Source organism: Diabrotica virgifera, chromosome 1 (genome assembly GCF_917563875.1).
Source record: "Diabrotica virgifera virgifera chromosome 1, PGI_DIABVI_V3a".
Taxonomy (NCBI): domain Eukaryota; kingdom Metazoa; phylum Arthropoda; class Insecta; order Coleoptera; family Chrysomelidae; genus Diabrotica; species Diabrotica virgifera.
The window spans coordinates 120,292,288-120,314,670 of NC_065443.1; the positions used below are offsets into that span (position 1 = coordinate 120,292,288).

At 32.5% G+C, this 22,383-nt stretch overlaps 2 protein-coding genes across 51 annotated transcripts in view; both read right to left on the bottom strand.

Moving 5' to 3' along the window:
- Positions 1 to 22,383, bottom strand: part of LOC114330552 (uncharacterized protein DDB_G0274171-like) — a 522,367-nt gene that overhangs the window by 244,717 nt on the left and 255,267 nt on the right. The window lies entirely within an intron of this gene.
- The window catches only part of LOC114330558 (uncharacterized protein DDB_G0274171), a 31,739-nt gene continuing 27,896 nt past the window's right edge, over positions 18,541 to 22,383 (bottom strand). For both annotated transcript variants that reach the window (XM_050643782.1, XM_028279931.2), the window contains exon 5: positions 18,541 to 18,633. In XM_050643782.1, the coding sequence (XP_050499739.1) occupies positions 18,630 to 18,633 (4 nt within the window). In that variant the 3' untranslated portion in view covers positions 18,541 to 18,629. The remainder of the gene's footprint in view (positions 18,634 to 22,383) is intronic.

The following is a 22,383-nucleotide window of genomic DNA, read 5'->3' on the forward strand; positions in this document are numbered from 1 at the left end:
CATTTTTTTTAAACCACTCACAGCAATGTTCATGGATATTTTCCAATGTGTTTAAGCCATCATTATATTTTTTAGATTCAGTATAAATACAAAAGTCATCAGCATATTGTATTATATTAAACGAAATATTGTCGATACTAATATTATGAAAATCAGCTGTGTAAGGATTAAATAGAAAAGGACTTAAAACTGACCCCTGTGGGAGACCTGAGCTATTAAAACGTGGTCCAATGAGTTTATTATTTTCAACCCTGATATATATTTTCCTGTTTTTGTAGAAATTGACAATATTTTGAGCTAGAAGAGAAGGTATTTCGAATCGATGAATCATTTTGTCTTTTAGCATATCTAAATTAACACAGTCAAATGCACCTTCAATATCCAAACATAACATTGGTACATATGTATTTCGAGAATATGCATTTTGAATATGAGTTACAATAGTAGCGAGGGCATCCATAGTACCACATCCTTGTCTGTAGCCGTACTGAGAATTTGGAAGTAGTTTTTTCTCATTTATCCACCATTCAAGTCTTACTTTCAGTATCCTTTCTAAAACTTTGAGAATACAAGACATAAGTGAAATTGGTCTGTATGATTGTGCCAGATTCGGATCTTTGTTTGGTTTTAAAATTGGAATGGCAATGACTTCTTTAAATTCTTCCGTACCTGCATATAGGACTTCATTAAATATTTCCAATAAAAGATCTTTAGCGATTGCAGGAAGCATATTAATCATAGGGTACTTAATATGGTCATAGCCAGGACTTGTGCTAGGACGATTATTTAAGGTATAACTTAGTTCAGTTAGTCTAATAAGTTGAAATAAAAAATGATGTTTGTCAGTATCGATTTTCTTAGATTCATTAGGCATAGATGTTGCTGTTGGTGGGGCTATTTTGTCAAAAAACTCTTCTATCCAATCATCCTCAAAAGATTTTGATTTTGTTGGTGATTTTCTGTATAACTTCCTAGCTTGAGTCCAGAGTACTGATGATGGAATTGATTTATTGAGAGAAGAAACCCAATTGACCCAGCTTTGTTTTGCAATACTTTTTAGTTGTTTTTTGGTACTTGCCATAATTGATTGACATTTTATATAGTTCTCAAAATTACGTTCATTTTTATAATCGTTGAGTGATAATTGACGCTTTTTAATAATCATGTCACATTCAGTATTCCACCACGGTGACGGATTTCGGGTTCTTGGCTTAAAAGTTCTATACTGTGGTATTGCAATCTCAGCAGCATAATTTATACTATTTATTAAATATTCATATTTGCTTGATACATTATTTTGAACATCACCATTTTTATTAAAATAGTTTTGTACCAAAGAAGTATATAAAGGCCAATTCGCTTTTTTGACGTTCCATTTATTTTTCGGTAAAATTGTTTCCGTTTCGTCTTTAATGCAAATATCCACATGTATAACGAAGTGATTCGATCCAAGAGTGTCTGAAGAGACATACCATTCAGTCTTACTAACAAGATCAGGACTGCAGAGAGTAACATCAATCATTGAGTAATTCTGATTAGGTTGAGTTAGTAAAGTTGGATTTTCATTATTTAAAACTGTAAATTCAAGATCATCTGCCATTTTAATCAGTTGTATTCCAATTTCATCATTTGTATTTGAACCCCAAACAGAATGATGGGCATTAAAATCACCTCCAATTATAACTGGTTTTTGTACCTGGGAAAATATGTTCATCCAATCATTTATTGTGCATCTAATTTTAGGTGCCCTATACAGTGATATAAAACTAATTTGTCTATTTCCATATTTAATTTTTATAGCACATAACTGTATTTCATTATTGTACTTATTATTTTCTATTTTTAGTTCAGTAAAACAAATTGATTTATTTATAAGTATTTCAACTCCACCATAACCATCTGACCTATCATTACGAACCAGATTATATCCATTAAAATTATATAACACATTTTTTTTAAACCATGTTTCACTAATAAGAGCTATGTCTATTTTTTTACTTACTAAGTAATGCATCGAACTATTTTTATTTGAGACAACAGAACGAGCATTCCATTGTATTATTTTTAATTTAGGTTGACAGGGCATTATTTATTTAATATTAATCAAAATACCCTCCAATACCTGTTCAATGCTACTAACTATTAATTTTTTATCGATTGATCGTATATCATCAAAATTTTTTATACCTTGTAAAAGTTGCAATATAAAAGTAGAAAGAATCTCTGTTACATTTTTCTTAATTTCAATATTACCATAATTTGGTACGGTTGTATTAACAGGTAAAGGCTTATCAGGCCCGAAAACAAAAGGGAACATCGGTTTCTCAGCAGTCGTCTGTGCACTTGGTGAATTAAATTTTCTTTTTTTATTAGTATTATTTATTTCAGGTTGAGCAAAAGCAAAAGAAGTTGGGTTTTTAGAAACTGGTTTAGATATCGAAATATTTTTACTAGTGGAAGGCAGACTAGGAAAATTCCTTTCATTATCTGCTAAACGTTCAAAGGAATTATTGCTTACAAAATTTGAAAAAGATTTGTCACAGTAATTACGTGCCTCTAGAAAGGACATCTTATGCTCAACCATTATATTTTTAATTTGTTTTTGTTTCTCAAATTGAGGACATTTTTTTGATATTGAAATATGTTCCTTACTCTTACAATGCATACAAAATATGAGTTCTTTACTACAATTGTGATCTTTTTCTTTAATTTGACTGCATTGCATACATCGTCCTTGTGTGATTTTGCACTGACCGGATACGTGCCCAAATAAAAGACATTTGTAACACTGAACGACCCTTGTAATATACTGTTCTACGGGGCAAAATACCTTATTAAAGGAAACATAATTTGGCAAAACGTTGCCTTCAAAGGTGACTATTATCATTTTTTTATTGACAAATTCAACTTTATTGTCATTTATAATTTTACGTTTGGTTCTGTATATATTAGTGACTTTAGAAGAACATTGTATATTTTCCATTAAATAATCTACATTAAATTTCGTATCTACATCGCGTACTATGCCCTTAATTTCCAACAAATGATTTGGTATGTAAGCCTTAAGGTTTTCCAATTTCAATGATTTATTATTTACCAAATTATTTGCCTCCAATAAGGACTTCAACATAACTTTTATGCGATTTTTTCCTAAACTTTTGATTTCTACAATGTTAGTGAGTTTAAGTTTCTTAAATAAAATATCTGCGACACACATAGGATGCAATTTGCCCAGACTACCTTCATTATTAAGTCTCTCAATATAAACCCAAATATTTTGTATATTATACTTATCTGAAAGCAGGTTAAAGGTTTTCTTTGCTGGTTCCATGCAAGCATTTTTGTCCAGAGAGGCCTCACTATTATCTACTGACATTTTCGTCAACGAAGACGTCCCTACACTTGTTTCCCCCATGGGGGAACAAAATAATGTTATACTCGTATAACACACAAAACAGAAACTTTTAGTAAACCAATACACTTGAAAATAAGCCCGGAATATACCAAAAAACTGTCAAAATTAATATTTTTTTGGATAAATCCAAGAAAAACGCGCACGACTTTGACAGTTATTTTGACAAATTGAAATTTCACTATCATAAGTATAACCGTTCAAAAGATACGAGGGGAGGACGGACTATTGACTAGCACTGTATATTATATAAAGGGTGATTAATTAAGAGGAACTTTTTCAAAAAGAACCATTCTTTACAATTACTTCTTAAAGAAAATTTCTTTCAAATTTGGCCGTTACTACGCTTAAGATGGTTCATCCTGAAGTTCTAATTCTCGATGACACATTCGAGCATTTCGATTGGTATTTGACCCATCACTCGATTAATATTGACCTTCAATGTCTCAATCGTAGCCACTTTATTCATATAGACTTGTGGCTTTAGATAGCCCATTTTTGAATAGTTGTCTTTTTTCCTGACGTCAGCGTCATCCTAAATATAATGCAAAAATCTGCAAGTCTCTAGGTGCTGTATTTAAAAATTTATTTATTTTGTGCTAAATGCCCTCGTTTAATCTCAAATACGAACATTTTGTTTATTCGCGTACCCATTAAACCAAAAATAAACCTCATTCAGTGAATCTTCTGCAAGCTGATCAAGAGCCCATCGACTGATAATAGTGAGGACTAACATTTAAAAGAAATTATCTTTAAGAAGTAATTATTAAAATGGTTATTTTTCTGGTAATACCAATTTTCAAATAAAATTCATTTTTTTCATTGTTTTTTATTTAATAAAAAAAGTACCTCTAAATGAGTCACCCTTTACTAAGGATTTCCAAAGTTTTCACTGTATTCCTTCACTCAACCGTCCTCTCCAGTTCTTTCTGTTTTGTCAGTTCCCTTTCTGTAGATTTCGCATTTCCATTGCTTCGTTCACTTCATCTTTCAAAGATCTTCGGGTCTGCCTGTCTTACTTCTTCCTATCGAGCTCCACTCTGTTATTCTATTTATCCAAAGTTTTTGGTGTGCTCTTCTGACATACCTGTCCGTACCAGGTTAATCTTTTCTATTCAATGTGATCTATTATACCCGAGTTCATTCACATTCTTTTCTCAATCTGTGTTATTTATTCTACCTCTTCTTGTTACGCTACAGCTTCTCCTTAGGAATTCTATCTCTTTTGCTCTTATTTTGTTTTTGGTTATCTTATTTATTGTCCAATTTTCACACCCATATTCTTCGTTTTATTTTTATGTTAATGTTCTTATCTCACAGTACCGGGTTCAATTTTCGTATGCAGTCTCTTGTTTGTCTTAGTCTATTTTGTATATCTTCTTCCGTTGTCCCTGTGTTTGATATTATGAAACCTAAATACTTGTACTTGTCTGTGCATTTGATTTGTTTACCTTTCTCTTTTTCCAGTTGTTTTATTTCTGTATTCTCCGTTGTTAAGTATTAGATATTGGGCGTAATGAAATTCGTCCGGCTGAGTTAAACCTTCGGGTCAGGTAAATAATTCTTCATTTGATGACCATGAAACTCGTCCGCCTATTCTTAACACATCGTAATGAAATTCGTCCGAAATAATATAAAATAGTATAAATTAGGACAAATTTCATGAAATAAGTAGTACACACATTATAATATGAACATTTTATTTTACACACATAATATGTTATTAAGGCAAGGCGCCCACTGAGGTGGAATGGCCGTGGCCCGTGGCGTGGTATTGAGTAGAGGTGGCCGACTCGCTATTTTGATACAGCAGTTGCTTTTTCAGCATTATTCAATGTATTCATGTTGATATAAGAAAAGCAAAATAATATTTGTTTGTTTTGTTTCAAAAAGCAGTTTTGTTGGCATTTAATGAGAACATATAAATAATATAAATAATTATAATTATTGTTAAAATAATACATCTAAGTACGGATATTTTTTGAACTGACAAAAACAATATAACAAAATACATGGTGGTTGTAACATTTATATGGTCGTACTGTTTATTTAAATTTACTTTTTTTTCACCCAATTTTGAAAAAATGTGAAAACGTTGAATTGCCCACGTCCGTCTGTCTGTCTGTCCGTCTGTAATCACAACTACTCCGTCAATATACCAGCTAGAATGACAAATGAGGTGTCAAATGAAAGCTTATAATCCAAGGATGGTACTAAAGGTGAGATATTTGACGTATCCTGTCTGTCCGTCGGTCCGTCCGAGCGCGAATATAACTCTTCAGTCATTATACCAGGTAGAATTACAAATGAGGTATCAAATGAAAGCTTATAATCCAAGGATTGTACTAAAGGTGAGGTATTTGACGTAGGCTGTCTGTCCGTCGGTCCGTTCGACCGCGAATATAACTCCTCCGTCATTATACCAGGTAGAATTACAAATGAGGTCTCAAATGAAAGCTTATAATCCAAGGATGGTACTAAAGGTGAGATATTTGACCGAGGCGGTCTGTCCGTCGGTCCGTCCGACCGCAAATATAACTCCTCCGCCATTATACCAGGTAGAATGACAAATGAGATGTCACATGAAAGTTTATAATACAAGGATGGTACTAAAGGTGAGAAATTTGACCTAGGCTGTCTATCCGTCTTTCCGTCCGACTGCGAATATAACTCATCCGTCACTATACCAGATAGAATAACAATTGAGGTGTCGAATGAAAGCTTATAATCCAAGGATGGTAATAAATGTGCGAAATTTTACCTAGGACTTCCGGTTTTAGAAATGCGACCAGAAGTACTGTTTTAAAGTCACCGGAATAGTACACGTGATATATTATTCGACGTTACTTTGCATGAAGAGAATAAATATATACTTTCGGTTCCATCACTGTCTGTTCATCTGTCTTTCCGTCCGCGAATACAACTCCTCCATTATTAATACAGATAGAATGACAAATGAAGTGCCGAATGAAGGCTTATAACCCAAGGATGGTATTAAAGATGAGACATTTGACATCGGACTTCCGGTTTTAGAGTTGCAACCGTATGAACTGTTCTAAAGTCACCGAAATAGTATAAGCGATATATCATTCGACGTGCCTTAGCAAAATGGGAAAAAATTTTGGTTTTGGTTTTTATATCATTTCCGCTTAAAAAGTTCTAACCAGAATTGCCGCTATAGTCGCAGAAATAGTATATGTAACACAACAATCGAAGCGTATTGAAAAGTTGTCTTTTAATCTTTAGTTCATGTTTTGAAGTCATTTCTGTTTAAATAATGATGACGCAAAGTTTAGTCAAAATGACTCAAAATTAGTAAAATCGTATATCGATCGACGCAAAGTTACACGAAGCGTTCAAATATCGACTTTCAGTTCTACTTTCGATTAGTTTGGGTGAAAACCTAGGACTTACGAAGTCCAATTACTTGTTTTAACTGAGAATAAGTCACAATATTATTAGAAATTGATTTGGAAAGATTTGAATGTGGAGGTAAAATTAAACTTCCACTTAGGAAATTGCTCCAAATGAAATATATAGCAATGCCCTGCACATTCCTAATTAAAAACATCAAGTAAAATAGTATTGAAAAGTACGTGAGTAGTGTAGAACATACAGTTTTCCAAAGTTTGTTTTCTCTTCAGGTGACAGCCACATCTTTGATTTTTTTTAAATAGGAAAGTACATAATGTGACATTTCATTTAAAAGCCTTTGAAATACTGATTACAAAAATATATAATACTTTAATCCTTTTTGAGAGCGTAGGCGCAAAATTTGAGAATCCTGAGAAAACTAATAAGTGTTTTTGAAAAATTTAAACGCAGAATACAAGACTACAGTATTACCGAGGATCCAAAAGTCTCTGAGGAATTCTATAATGTTTATTTTAATAAAAAGTTACAGGGGCGAAAAAAAAAGAGAAAATTTAGTGTGATATTTAATTTTAAATATATCACTCTAAAGAAACTTTTTGTTTATTCTAAGGGACTTTTGTCCCTCAGTAATAATGTAATATTTCATTCTGTGTTTAAACTTTTCAAAAGTACTTGTTAGTTTTCTCAGGATTCGAAAATATGATTGCATTTAAAAATAATTCAACCGAAATTTTCTGCCTACGCTCTCAAAAAGGATTAAAGTGTTATACATTATTGTAATCAGTGTTTTAAAGGCTTCTAAATGAGGTTTCACATAATGTACTCTCCCATTTAAAAAAATCAAAGTTATGGCTGTCACCTGAAGAGGGATCGCGCAATAATTCTTAAAGTCATTTTAAATCAAGTATATCACATAATTTTTGCGGAAGTGGATTATACAACAAAACAAATTCATACTCAATGTAAATAAATAAAAACTTTAGAAATAGAAAACAAGAATTAAGTTATAATCTTAAGTTAAAGTAAATAATATAAACAGTAAATATAATAAAACAAATATACTTATAATAAAGAATAAAAACAAATATGAAGTATCATCACCGCAACTGTCAAATAAATGTTACCAATTTATGCTAAAATGTCACATTCGTTCGATTACAGTTATAGTGTGTTCCGAACAAATGTGCTTCATAAAAACGCTTTATAGTCCATTTAGGTATACAAATGAAATGAAACATATTATTGTGTATTTCTTTAAGTTAACATTAATAGAAATCTTCAAATATTATTTCTACGCGTATATAATAAAATATATCTAGTGGCTGTAATTCCCGTGTACTCGGAAAAATGATTCTAAAAAAGAACACACCTACCGCCAAAATATTTCGTGTTGGTATCATGTGACGTCACGGGCTATGACGCGGATCACGTGCAACGGTAAGTAGATTAGACGAAGTATAAGTAGGTGGGCACTGTATAGAAATTTGTAGAAAAGTAAAATAATTTTACCACCAGTAAATTTGTCGGCGAGTTTGTATGCATAACAATTGTTATAAAGTATTTATTACCTGAGAAACCCTAATAATATAAAACAGCTATACAGGCCTTTGAGGCATTTGCAATAAAACATAATACCCGATATAATTTAAACTTTTAGGATATTGTAGGTAAAAATTTATTCGTTTAGTTAAAAAGTATTATAAACAGCGGTATTATTTTATTAAAAGATATTTCAACAAACGGATAAATTTATTAAGGGGGTAGGCGCAAAATCTTGGTCCAATGCTTTTAAATGCATTTTTTTCGAATTCTGAGAAAACTAATAAGTATTTTGAAAAATTTAAACTCATAACGAAAGATTACATTATTACCGAGGGCCGAAAGTCCCTGAAAACTTTTATAATGTTTATAATTATAATATACAGGCGTGAAAAAAAGAGAAAATTTATTGTGATTTTTAATTTCAAGTATTTAATTCAAACTAAACTTTTTGTATATTTTAAGACACTTTCGGAACTCGGTAATAATGTAGTCTTTCATTCTGCGTTTAAATTTTTCAAAAATATTTATTGGTTTTTTCAGGATTCGAAAAAATGAAAAAAAATGAATTTAAATAGCATTGGACCAAGATTTTGCGCCTACCCCCTTAAAAAGTAAATGGAAACGTTTCGGGACCTCTAATTTATATTCCATAAACAGGGATATTCCTATAACTGGTACTTACATTTTTACTTGTTGGATTTTTGAGATGCTAGATTCAATTCTTGATTTGACTCTCTGCCATAATGTGTCAATAGTCAAATAACAAAGCTAGCAATATATAATAATTATTAATTAAAGTGCTTATTAAAAAAGGCAAATAGCCGAAAAGATTTTTACTGAAAAATCCAGGAATTAAAAAGTTTCTATATAAATAAATATTTAATATATTTATGTTAAATTGTTGATCGTCTTGTATGATTTTAAAATTTTTAAATACGTCCTCGTATATTGCAACACAAACTCAACGTGGTCACCATTCGAGTACCACTCGAAAATTAAACCTGCTGTCGATTAGTGGCAAGAGGACTGGCGCTACGGCGCGGCACTTCCAAAATACCACCCCTTTAAGTTCAAATCCTTTTTATAAACGTTAAAAATTGCAAATTTTTATTTTTTTTTTGTCAGATAGGGTGCACCCAATAATGATGTTTTCTCTTCTTTGGATTTTTAGCATTGAGGTTGGCAAACTAAAGAAATAAAAGTTAATCGGTGCTACTATATAGTACTTAGTCTACCGTATTATAATATTACAATGCTGACAAAAAAAATCTTTACAAAGTGAATAAAACGCATAAATCATAAGAATTATTATTCTAATTTCACAAATTATGTATTAATTAATTACAAATAATTGAACTTTCTAAGTCCTAGGTTTTCACCCATGGGGATCGAAAGTAGAACCGGAAGTCGATATTTGAACTCTTCGTGTAACTTTGCGTTGATGGATAAAATATTTCGCTAATTTTTAGTCATTTTTACTAAACTTTCGGTCATAATTGTTTAAACGGAAATAATTTCAAAACCGGAACCAAAGATTTAAACTCGACTTTTCAATACAATTCAATTAATGTCACATGTACCATTTCTGCGAATCTGATATGGTACTTCGGTTAAGAACTTTTTAACGGGAAATGATATGAACCCAAAAACATCCGGTTCTTCTTCTTCTTGAAGTACCGTCTCCTATCGGAGGTTGGCTACCATCACAGCAATCTTAACTTTGTTGGCTGCAGCTGTGAACTATTGTATTTGTATAAATCCTCCTACGTCCCACATTTCTCTTTCTCGAGATATTTCCTTGGATTATGAGCCTTAGCGGGGAGTACTTTTCGCGTCTTATTATGTGGCCTAACTTCCGGTTAGAACTTTTTAACCGGAAATGATATAAAAACCAAATTTATACATTTGTTCTCATCTTGCTAATGCACGTCGAATAATATATCTTATACTATTTCCATTTGCCACCATTTCGGTGACTTTCCAACGGTATTTTCCTATTGCAGCTCTAAAGCCGCAACTCTGAGGTCAAATTTCAAATATATCACACGTACTATTTCTGTGTCTATAATATGGCACTTCCGGTTAGAACTTTTTAACCGGAAATAATTTAAAAACCAAAAGTGTATATTTGTTCCCATCTTGCTAAAGCACGTCGAATAATATATCGCTTATACTACTCCGGCTACTTTAAAAAAGCACTTCCGGTTTCATTTCTAAAACCGGAAATTCTAGGTCAGATTTTTCACCTTTAGTACCATCCTTGGATTATAAGCTTTCATTTGACACCTCATTTGTCATTCTACCTGGTATAATGACGGAGGAGTTATATTCTCGGTCGGATGGACCGACGTATAGCAGAATAGGTCAAATATCTCACCTTTAGTACCATCCTTGGATTATAAGCTTTCATTTGACACCTTATTTGTCATTCTACCTGGTATAATGACGGATAAGTTATATTCGCGGACGGACAGACCGACGGACAGACAGCCTAGATCAAATTTATCACCTTAAGTACCATCCTTGGATTATAATCTTTCATTTGACACATTATTTGTCATTCTACCTGGTATAATGACGGTAGAGTTATATTCGCGGTCGGACGGACCGACGTACAGCAGCCTAGGTCAAATATCTCACCTTTAGTACCATCCTTGGATTATAAGCTTTCATTTGACACCTCATTTGTCATTCTACCTGGTATAATGACAGAGAAGTTATATTCGCGGTCGGACAGACCGACGGACAAGCAGCCTAGATCAAATTTATCACCTTTAGTACTGTCCTTGGATTATAAGCTTTCATTTGACAACTCATTTGTCATTCTACCTGGTATAATGACGGAGGAGTTATATTCGCGGTCGGACGGACCGATAACCAGCCAGCCTAGGTCAAATATCCTACTTTTAGTACCATCCTTGGATTATAAGCTTTCATTTGACACCTCATTTGTCATTCTACCTGGTATAATGACAGAGAAGTTATATTCGCGGTCGGACAGACCGACGGCAAACAGCCTAGATCAAATTTATCACCTTTAGTACTATCCTTGGATCATATGCTTTCATTTGACATCTCATTTGTCATTTTACCTGGTATAATGACGGAGAAGTTATATTCGCGGTCGGACAGACCGACGGACAAACAGCCTAGATCAAATTTATCACCTTTAGTACTATCCTTGGATTATAAGCTTTCATTTGACACCACATTTGTCATTCTAGCTGGTATATTGACGGAGGAGTTGTGATTACAGAGAGACAGACAGACAGACAGACGGACGTGGATAATTCAAAGTTTTCACATTTTTTCAAAATTGGGTGAAAACAACAGTAAATTTAAATAAATACTACGACCATATAAATATTACAACCACCGTGTATTTTGTTAAATTTTTTTGTCATTTCATAAAATGTTCGTACTCTCTATTCGGTAGGGATACACCGGTCACGGATTAATAAAGAAACAAACGAATCGGCAGGTCGATTGTAATATTTTAGGTATACCAGTAACATAAGCGTAGACCTCGGGTGCGTAGAGGGCCAATATCTATTTAATTATTGAATTTTTAGTAATTTTTTGATTAAAATTTAATAAACAGGATAATTTAAGGAAAAATAATAAGATAAATAATAAAATACAATGCACCCTTGTTAGAAATACCTTTCTTAGCAAAAACTTAATACTAACTTAGGAGTAAGATTATGCAAAACACCTGACTAGAACATTTTCCCGAGCAGATGCGAAGAGACTTCCTTGACTAAAAGAACAATTAGGATTTACCCGCAAGTAATATTTTAAATACGAAAAAATATATAGATTAGTGCCGATTCGATATGCGGTCTACCATCCAATATGCGGTCTACCGCAGAGTAACTAATTCGTTATGTGGTCTATCACAGAGTAGTTATTTCGATATGCGGCCACCACTAAATAATGTTAATGCATTCAGTAAATTTTGCAACTACTCGTATATACAGTATGGTGCAAATGAAAGGAATAAATTCTTTATTTCGTAAACCGATGACATTAGGGAAAATCCCGAAACAGGTCGATTTTTGTTTTTAAATTATGATATTTTGAATGAAGTAAAAGACAGACGTACTCTCAATCATGTATTGTAACTTCCGACGACCGGTTTCGCTCTCTAAAGTATGCAGAGCATCTTCAGGTCAACGGTTACAAGTCACTAAATGATTCGGTTACAAGGAGGTACTACCTCAGTATTCATTAACATGATATATCTGCTTAAGTTATGCTAACGGGATATGGTGGAATAGACGGAGAATGTTGCAAAGGTAAACAAGTTTATGGAATTTGGGAATTTTTGAGGGTGAAGAGATAATTGGTGAAAGATAACCAACAAATCTGTGCCTGTTATTTTGTTTGTGAAGTAGACTAAAGTGAATGTCATATATACAATTTTTTTTTAAAATGTGATGGTTTTAAAGATTTTATTAGAGTTGAGACTTCTGAGCTTCAGCGATGAGGCATAAGGATGCTGAAATAGCTATATGGAGATGGTGGTCCAACTCTGAATCAAATATAAACAAAACCTGCCTTGAATTTTTTTAGTTTTATTTCTATTTATTAAAAGATTTTTGTTTTTATTTATATTTATTAAAGACTTCTATTTATTAGTGTATGTGTTAGTGTAAGACTAACAACGTTTGGATCAAAACGGGTCGATATCTAATATGTATGTTAGATGTGGACGTGCAGCTGTAACCTAAATTGTTAAAGTCAATACTCCTTGATGTTTTAATGAGAGGAGTAGTGGTCGTAAAAAGGATGAAAAATCGGAAAGCTTAAAAATTGTAGCTAAAAGATTATATTAGCAGTCATATAGTAATAACAGTAATAAATGTGAATTGATAGATAACAATGTAGGTACATGAAATTGAGATATAAATTAAAGGGTGAGAATTAGAGTAGAAAAGAAAAGAAAGGAAGGGATTACAATTCAGCTGAAAGTAATTGATTGTAAATTGAGACTATGTTTTAATGATATAAGCAGTGAAGAAATATTAATAAACTATTGAAACAGATAAAAGAAATGAATAGTAATAAAATATATTTTGGGGGTATACCTACATTGTGTTTTAAAATCTGTCAATAAACCCATTCAACATATGATATTTTGGCATATATATCATACTAGTGTCGTCATCCATCTGGGCGTGATGACGTAATCGATGATTTTTTTAAATGAGAATAGGGGTCGAGTGCTAGCTCATTTGAAAGGTCATTAAATTCACTATTTAGTCATATAAACATTTACACAATTATTTGTACAGGGCGTGCAAAAAAATTTTTAATTAAATTATTTGACAAAAAAAGAAGAATGTATGTAGTTTATTTAATTCAAAATACATTTTACTGTTGCTCAGAAACAGAAAAAATGTTTATTTCAAAAATAAACATTGATTTTCGATTGAATTCAATGTTCAAGCCAGCTCCCGCCAGCCACCTGTTTCTTAGGAAGTTTGAACATTTAATTTAAGCGAAAAACAATGTTTATTTGTGATATAAACATTTTTTTACTGATTTCTAACAGCAATAAAATGTATTTTAAATTAAATAAATTATATAAATTTTTCTTTTTTTGTCAAATAATTTAAATTAAAAAAAATTTTTGGGCGCCCTGTATAAACAATTATGTAAATGTTTATATTAATAAATAGAGAATTGAATGATCTTCCAAATGAGCTAGCACACGACCCTATTCTCATTTAAAAAAATCATCGATTACTTCATCACGCCCATATGGATGATGTTATTAGTATGACATTTATGGCAAAATATCATAATTTAAAAATAAAAATCGACCTGTTTCAGGATTTTTCCTTAAAGTCGCCGGTTTACGAAATAACGAATTTATTCCTTTCATTTGCACCATACTGTATAGTATCAAAATAAAGCTCATTTTTTGACCTATTTTAATTACGGTAACTGTCTTGGCATTTTACTTATTCAAGTGAAAGTACTTAATTACCCAAATAGGTGCAAAACCAAATTAGAGAAAGTAATTAACTAAATGGGTCGACAAACAAATCAGGAATGCTATAAGAAACTATAAGGACATTTGTTATCTTCCAGTTGAATTTATTCTGTCGAATTGGTAACGCCTTATATTGTTAATTTTGTGAGAATCTGTTCGTGCTGTTTAACCGAAAATGCCAAGACGTGTTTTAGATGTAGATACTGTGACATTATATATGATGCTGCTCACAACCCGGCCTATTTATTTCCGAAGCTTCTCGGCGTTACGAGAAAAGGGCAGACCTTACCAGGGCGTTCGAGGCGAGCGCTGCCGAAGTATATATAAAGAACCGAAATTCGTCCGCAGGCCAGTCAGTTACTAATTTCGACGCGATATTATATTGTTACGTTTTTGTGAACGGGTTTGAAATGTATTTTTTTAAAGGAGATAAATAAATATTTGCAAATGAATTAAATAAGTTAGTATGTAAGTGTAAAATAAATTAAATATATTATTGTAAAATTAGGTGTTAAATTGTAAGTGTTATAAATTAAACAATTTCAAGTAAGTCTTTTATTTATTTAATAATAATTAAAAGTCAATTCGCGTAATAGTTCACAAATAAATAAATCAGTACAGTAATAACCCAACAATACTCTAATTTGTAACCTACATAAGTACTTTATTGCGGAAAAAAACAATGGTGGTCCTTTAAAATCGGTAACGTCTGTACAACAACGCGTGTGCGATGCTTTCGGAATTAGCGAATCAAAATTAAGATCTACAATTAAAAACGAGAATAGTGAAGTGCCGGAAAACGATCACCACCATACTCGCCTGTTATTAAAAACGAACGATATGTTCGAAGGACGAAAATTCCAAATTCGTAATATCATATATCAAATGCGTGCAACATGTGACTTTAGATACAGTTTTACTTAAGTTAAAAGAGAGGAAATTTGGTCACATCGGCAGAACAAGTTTATGGCAAGTCCTACATAACATAGGATTCAAATTTAAAAAAGAGGATAACAGAAAAGCGCTTTGTGAAAGAAGTTCTGTTGTACACAAGAGAATTGAGTTTCTGAGAAAATATAACAAATTTAAAGAAGAAGGGTCAACTTTTGTATATTTAGACGAAACATGGATATTTTCTAAGGGTGCTACCAAGAGAATATGGCAAGATGACAACATAAAATCGATCAAGCATACTAGTGGAGAAGGGAAGCGACATATAATTCTGCACGCGGGAGGGAAGACAGGCTTTATAGAAGGTGCTGATTTAATATTTTCGTCTACATCAAAAAACAGTGACTATCATGACAATATGAACAGGGAAATCTTTGTGAAATGGTTGCGTGAAAAACTTCTTCCCGGATTAAGTGAGCCCAACGTAATTATTTTAGACAATGCGCCTTACCATTCAGAAATACTAAACAAAAGTCCAACAAATTCGTGGAATGTAGATAAAATTAAAGAATGGCTAACAAATGAACGCATATCTATTCCACAGCATATATTAAAGTCTGAGTTGTTACGTTTGGCAAAAGAACATGCAAAACCAAAAATCTTTGTGGTGGATCAGGTTATTGAAAGTTACGGGCATCAAGTTTTACGTCTTCCACCATACCACTGCCAGTTTAATCCCATCGAATATATATGGGGAATAGCAAAACAATATTACGACAACCATATTGGGCCTAATGGGTATACAGACGAAGCGGTTTGGGAAACTTGGCGAGAAGCACTTTCAATTGCAACTCCAGAAGTATGGCGGAACTGTATATACAAGTGCGAAAAATTAATTGAGGATTGGTGGATTCGTGAAAATAAAATTAACGAAATAAGCCCAATCATAATAACAATTAACGGTGACGACAGCGATGACGATGACAGCGATGGCGATGATAGTGTGAACAATAACGACTAAATCATTTTAGTAAAAAAAATTGGTACGTATATTGACTTAATAATATTTAGCATTTTACTTAAATATTTGATGTTTACATAATGCCCTGCTGTAGGATTTCCGGATCCTTTTCAAGGCGTGATCATTTTAGTAGGTGTGATTTGTTTGATCTCGAAACTATTTGTAGATATTGTAGGTACATACGTAATATTATAATATTGTTTTTAATAATTTTTATTTACGGGAAAAATACCCCATTATACATATAAACTATAAAATATACGTAACTAACATAGAAAACATGCGATCTGGTAAAAGAATAAAACAAGCTAAAATTAGTTTACAATGTCATATAAATGCTTTTTACACGCGTCAATTGACTTTAATTTAAAAACATCCAACGTCAATATATCACTTAAATTGATTGTGACTTTATAGAAAACTATTTTAGAGATTAAATTAAAACATCAACAATACAGCAACGTTTAGCCTTCTACCTTTTATAAGTTATAATTTGTTTTATTTTTATTATATCGATATTCATGCAACAATTAATATTAGGTATATTGATTTTTGGCTACGGATAATGAACTGTTATAAAGAATCATGAAATTATGTCGTTTAGGCTTCTGAGGCTATACAAACACCTAAAATTTAAATTTGATTTATATAAGAACCTCCTCAAATAAAAAATTACTGCGCCCATGTGTAAATAGTTAAACTACAGCGGACCAGTAAATTCGTTCATTTCTTTCTTAATCCATGACCGGTGTAAGTCTACCGAATAGACTATATATGTTCACATTAAATACCAACAACAATGCTTTTTCAAACAAAACAAACAAATATGATTTTGCTTTTCTCATATCATCTTGAAAATGTTGAATAATGAAAAATAAAAAAGCAACTGCTATATCAAAATAGCTGGCCGAACCATCTCTAATAGCCAATACCACGCCACGGGCCACGGCCATTCCACCTCAATGGGCGCCTCGCCCATTGAGGCACATAGAAACATTAGGCATTTCTTTTATTAAAATTCGGCCTTTTATTCACTTCAATTTACCGGTATACTACCCCCATCAAAACAAGAATAGTTCAAAACAACAAATTAATACTTAGAAATAATTTGCGACAACTAATTTGCGCGGGGTAATTTGCGCGAAGAAATAGGGGTAGGCCAAAACTTAGATGGAAGGATTGTGTAGATGAGGATGGGGGAAAAATAGGCGCAGCAAACTGGCAACGGTTGGCAATGGATGGGACTGACTGGCGTAATAGACTTGGGAAGGTCGAGGCTCTTTCATAGGGCTGTAGCACCATTGATGATGATGAATTTGCGACAACTAGGGCCATGTATATTAACAATGAAGATTACAAACAAAGAACAATGAAGATTAATTTTAGCTGGTCAAAGTAAACAATAAAATTTCAACAAAACCTCGGTTTTTCTAATGATTTTTTAATGCATTTATCTTTATGACATGATAATATCGCCGGTCCTGAATAATAATGACGTAACTGCAAATTTTGTTAATTCCTGTTTATTGCGTAATTAACTTCTAAAATACTGTATACAGGTGATAAAAAAACGACAGAACTGTAACTATGTGCTGAGCCAACAGAGGGTAGTTGCGTCGTTATTGAAATACGCACCATTTTAGACCTTGTTTCAGATTAAGAATGACGTAACTGTAAATAGGGTTGAAAATGGGTGGACTAATTAAGATAATGAAATTCGGACCAATGGGGATGAAAATAAGAGCCATCGCTGTAAGAATAAACGGCATAATAAATATTTAAAAATAGTTTTTTGTACAGAAAAATTTTCAGATCAAGAATGACACAACTGTAAAAAGGGCTGAAATGGGGGGATTAAATTAAGATAATAAAATTCGAACCATTAGGGATAAAAATAAGAGCCAACATTATAACAATAAACGCCATACGGGTGCTCCTGGATGATTACACCTCATTTAATCCTCATTTTAAATATTTAAAAATCATTTTTTGCTCTCCTGAGAAATTTGGCTTTTTGCAGTTACGTCATTCTTATTCTGGACCGGCGATATATGATATTATAAATACCGATAATAGATATTTGGTTAAAATGAACAAAATTAAAATCGGACGAATTTCATGGTGGCATCGGACGAGCTTCATGGTTACTTTTGAGAGCTAAAATAAATCCGGACCAATTTCATGGTGTCATAAAATAAGCCGGACGAATTTCATTACGCCGGAGGTATTGTTAGGTATGTTAGGTATAGGTGAGGGATTAGAATATGGTTAAATGATTAGAAAATAAAACCAAAGTAGTTGAGTTTAGTCATAATTCATTAGTTTATTTTCATTTGCTGTAAGTCATTGTTTCTGATCGATACAATATTTCCTTGATTTATTATGAGTTAGCTGAAACAAAGAAATAGTTATTATTACAATATTATTGAAAAATGGTAAATCGTAAATTTAAATTAAATATTTAGTTCACGCGGATAACCTGTGAGAGGGTTATCTGTCAAAAACTTGAGGAATAAAACAAAGAAGTATGGAAGACTATAACATCTATCAAAACTAGTACTTAGCAGACCAGAACAGTAGTCACTATGGACTTAAAATTAAAAAATATTACCAGCATTTAAGTTAATTACTTAAGGCAACAACAAGAAATAACGAAATTAATATATTATTAATGAAAATGTATATTAAGGATGACCTATTGAAAAAGTATCCTCTCAACGGCAACCAGCATGCCGATCAAGAGTGAAAACCTACAGCAACAGATACTCCATTAATAATGGAGAGATGTCTAATCATTAACTGTATGATACTGAATTTAAGAAGTGCTGGACAAAAAGGTTGAATGTACCAGACCTGCAAGGTGAAGAGACTATGACCAAAGCAGCTAGGAAGTGCCCACAGGGAAGAAGACTTTCTCCTTTCCTGTGGGCACTACTGGTACTGGTCCTGTTACTTTACGTACAAGAAGTGTACGACGGGGCCTATACAAATTACATAGTAATTTTGGTGGTAGGAGGAATATCTGGAAATACACACTTTGAGAGCACACTGCAGTAAACATCCAGTATGCTTACTAGGTGGTGCGATAGGGAAAACACTCTGTCAATGATAGTAAAATAGACGGATTAAAGAAGAGAATATTTCAAGCCTTTTATACACAAACCTTCGAAGAAAAGATTCAAAGATGTCATCATCAACCAGTACGCGTCCACTAATGGACATAGGTCTCCCTCAGCTCTTTCCATCTGTCTCTGTTTTGTATGGTGTGCATCCAATTACCGATAACATGCTCCAGATCGTCGGTTAATCTGGATGGTGGGCGTCCTCTGCTTCGTAGTGCTTCTTCTCGTGTCCTCCACTCGACAATACGTTTAGAAGTGGCCTCCACTCGTGTGCAAATTATACTAGATCTCTTAAGATCTTAGATACTTTTAACTGAAGAGACACGAATAAAATCGGAATGACGAAATAGAATTGCAGATTTTGTCAATATGAAGACCAGAAGGTGGAGCATCATCATCATCGTCATCATGCAACCTCTTCTATCCACTGCTGGACATAGGTCTCTCCCGTTTTTCGACACTCTTTACGGTTCTGTGTTTCTTGTTGTCATTTCTTGGATATTCGTTTAATGTCGTCCATCACGCGTGTTGGTGGAGCACTGTCTATATAATTGCCCAGGTTTAGATGGGATGGGGATCACGACATGTGACAGAAATGTCACAAAAGCAATAAGAGACATACAACCGACTTTGTTAACAAGGTTGGACTGAAAAGACAACTTCAATCTAGAGATGGGCCCTAACAGACCTGTAAGGTCGAATAGAAAGCTGGTTAAGCTCTCACTCATATTGACTCTTACCTAAGTTAAAGATTCAAATAAATATATACAGAGTGTTTTAACGAAAATTTGACCCCCTTCCCAGTAACTCAGAAACCAAGAGTTTCTTCAGAATTTAAAAAAAAACATGTCAATTTTTACCAAAATGGGGACTAGTTTTCATGCAAAGTTCGTCTTCCTTTCCATGCCCCGCATCAACCCCATAGTTTTTTTTTTAATAGCAAGTGGAGTCAAGTAGGCCAAGGTAATAAGACAAAAATATACCCTGTTCGTGACACTTCAGCCGCCAGGGTACTGAAGCGTTTTTTCGACAGGTAATACCTGTAGGAACAAATTATAACTATTTCCTGCGTAGGATCTTGCGGACATTTTTATTTATAAACAATTAACTGTCAAAAAATGGCATTTCCCCCTTTTTTTTTCAAATCAACGGAAAACAGTGAAGCTTATGATTTTTTTAGTACAAATATCTTGCAAATAAATGACGTATTACAAAGTTTGATATACTCATTTATTATTAATATAATTGCGAAAAAAGGTCGTAATTGCAAAAAAAAATATTTTCTCAATAACTGTTGTAAAAATTAGTGTACAGCTTTGAAATTTTTGTCAAATGAGGGCTCTTTGGTGCTTAATATGTATTAAAAATTTCAAAGCGATTAATTCAATTGTTTAAAATTTTATTCAAATTGTTTATCTCGGAGAGCATTTTTTTTGCAATAATATAAGTCAGAAAAAAATGACCTTAGAACCATTCCACAGGTGTCAAATGAAAGAGCATGAGCCACATTTTCAACTTGGTTTAAAAAAGTGAATAAAGCTTATTAGTAATAAATAATTGTGCAAAAGTATCGTCAATTTTTCTTTATAAACTTTTTAAATAACTTTTTCCAAAAAAATTAAATTTTTTACCCTGTTTTAAGTGCACAACTACCAAGTAATGTTATCTATATCATAATTGATAAAAAATTATAATAAATATGTATAATTTCTTATATAACATAATAAAAAGTTTATAAGGAAAGATTTACGATACTTTTGCATAATTACTTATTACTAATAAATGCATTTTTTATTTACTTTTTTTAAACCAAGTTGAAAATATAGCTCATGCTCTTTCGTTTGACAACTGTGGAATGGTTTTAACGTCATTTTCTTCTGACTTATGTTATTGCAAAAAAATGCTCTCTGGGATAAACAATTTGAATAAAATTTAAACAATTGAATGAATTGCTTTGAAATTTTTATCACATATTAAGCACCAAAGAACCCTTATTTTAAAAAAATTTCAATTCCGTACAATTATTTTTACAACAGTTATTGCAAAAATAATTTTTTTTTGCAATTCCGCCTTTTTTTGCAATTATATTAACAATAAATGACTATATCAAACTTTGTAATACGTCATTTTAAAGCTTTTTCCATAATCTCGAAGATATTTGTACTAAAAAAACCATAAGTTTCCCTGTTTTCCAATGATTTGAAAAAAAAAAAGTGAAAAATGCCATTTTTTGACACTTAACCCTTAAACGCCCAACCTTTTTTAGGTTCCATGTACGCCCAAGGGTGGGTAAAAAATGTCCACCTCGAAAATAGCTACTATATGTATTGAGAGTTGTTGGAAATGGATTAAACTTAAGGATCTTATGCTTAATAAACAGAGCATCTTGTAATATATTAATATAAACAATTTACAAACCTTACAACAAAATTACAATGTACATCAAGATTAACATACCAGTAAAAGCCAGTAATTCAAATTTGTCGATTTTCTCCATATTCTTCCTTTCAGCCTCCTCATTGGCGAATAATTATGTTGATTATGTAATTATACGTCGATAATTATATGGATTATGTTCCTACCAACGAGAAATTATATAGAAACCTTTAGTAACAAGTTTAACCAAGGGTGTACTTTTTGTGCCCACCCATATTTAACTCAAGCTATTACTTTTATTTTCAAAAATATCGGTAGATACAATTTAACATCCGATAAAAGGCTGTCTTTTTAACAATAAATAATTTTTGGAAAATTTTTAAACACGTAATAAGTATGTTACAAGGGAATACGCATTAGGTGGACATTTTTTACCCACCCTTGGGCGTTTAAGGGTTAATTGTTTATAACTAAAAATGGCCACCAGATCCTAAGCAGGAAATAGTTACAATTTGCTCTTATAGGTATTACCTGTCGAAAAAGCGCTTCAGTACCGTGGCTGTTCAAGTGTCATGGAAAATACCTTATTACCCTGGACAGAAGTGGCACATCATTTGAAAGGTATTTTTTGTCTCTACAGGAC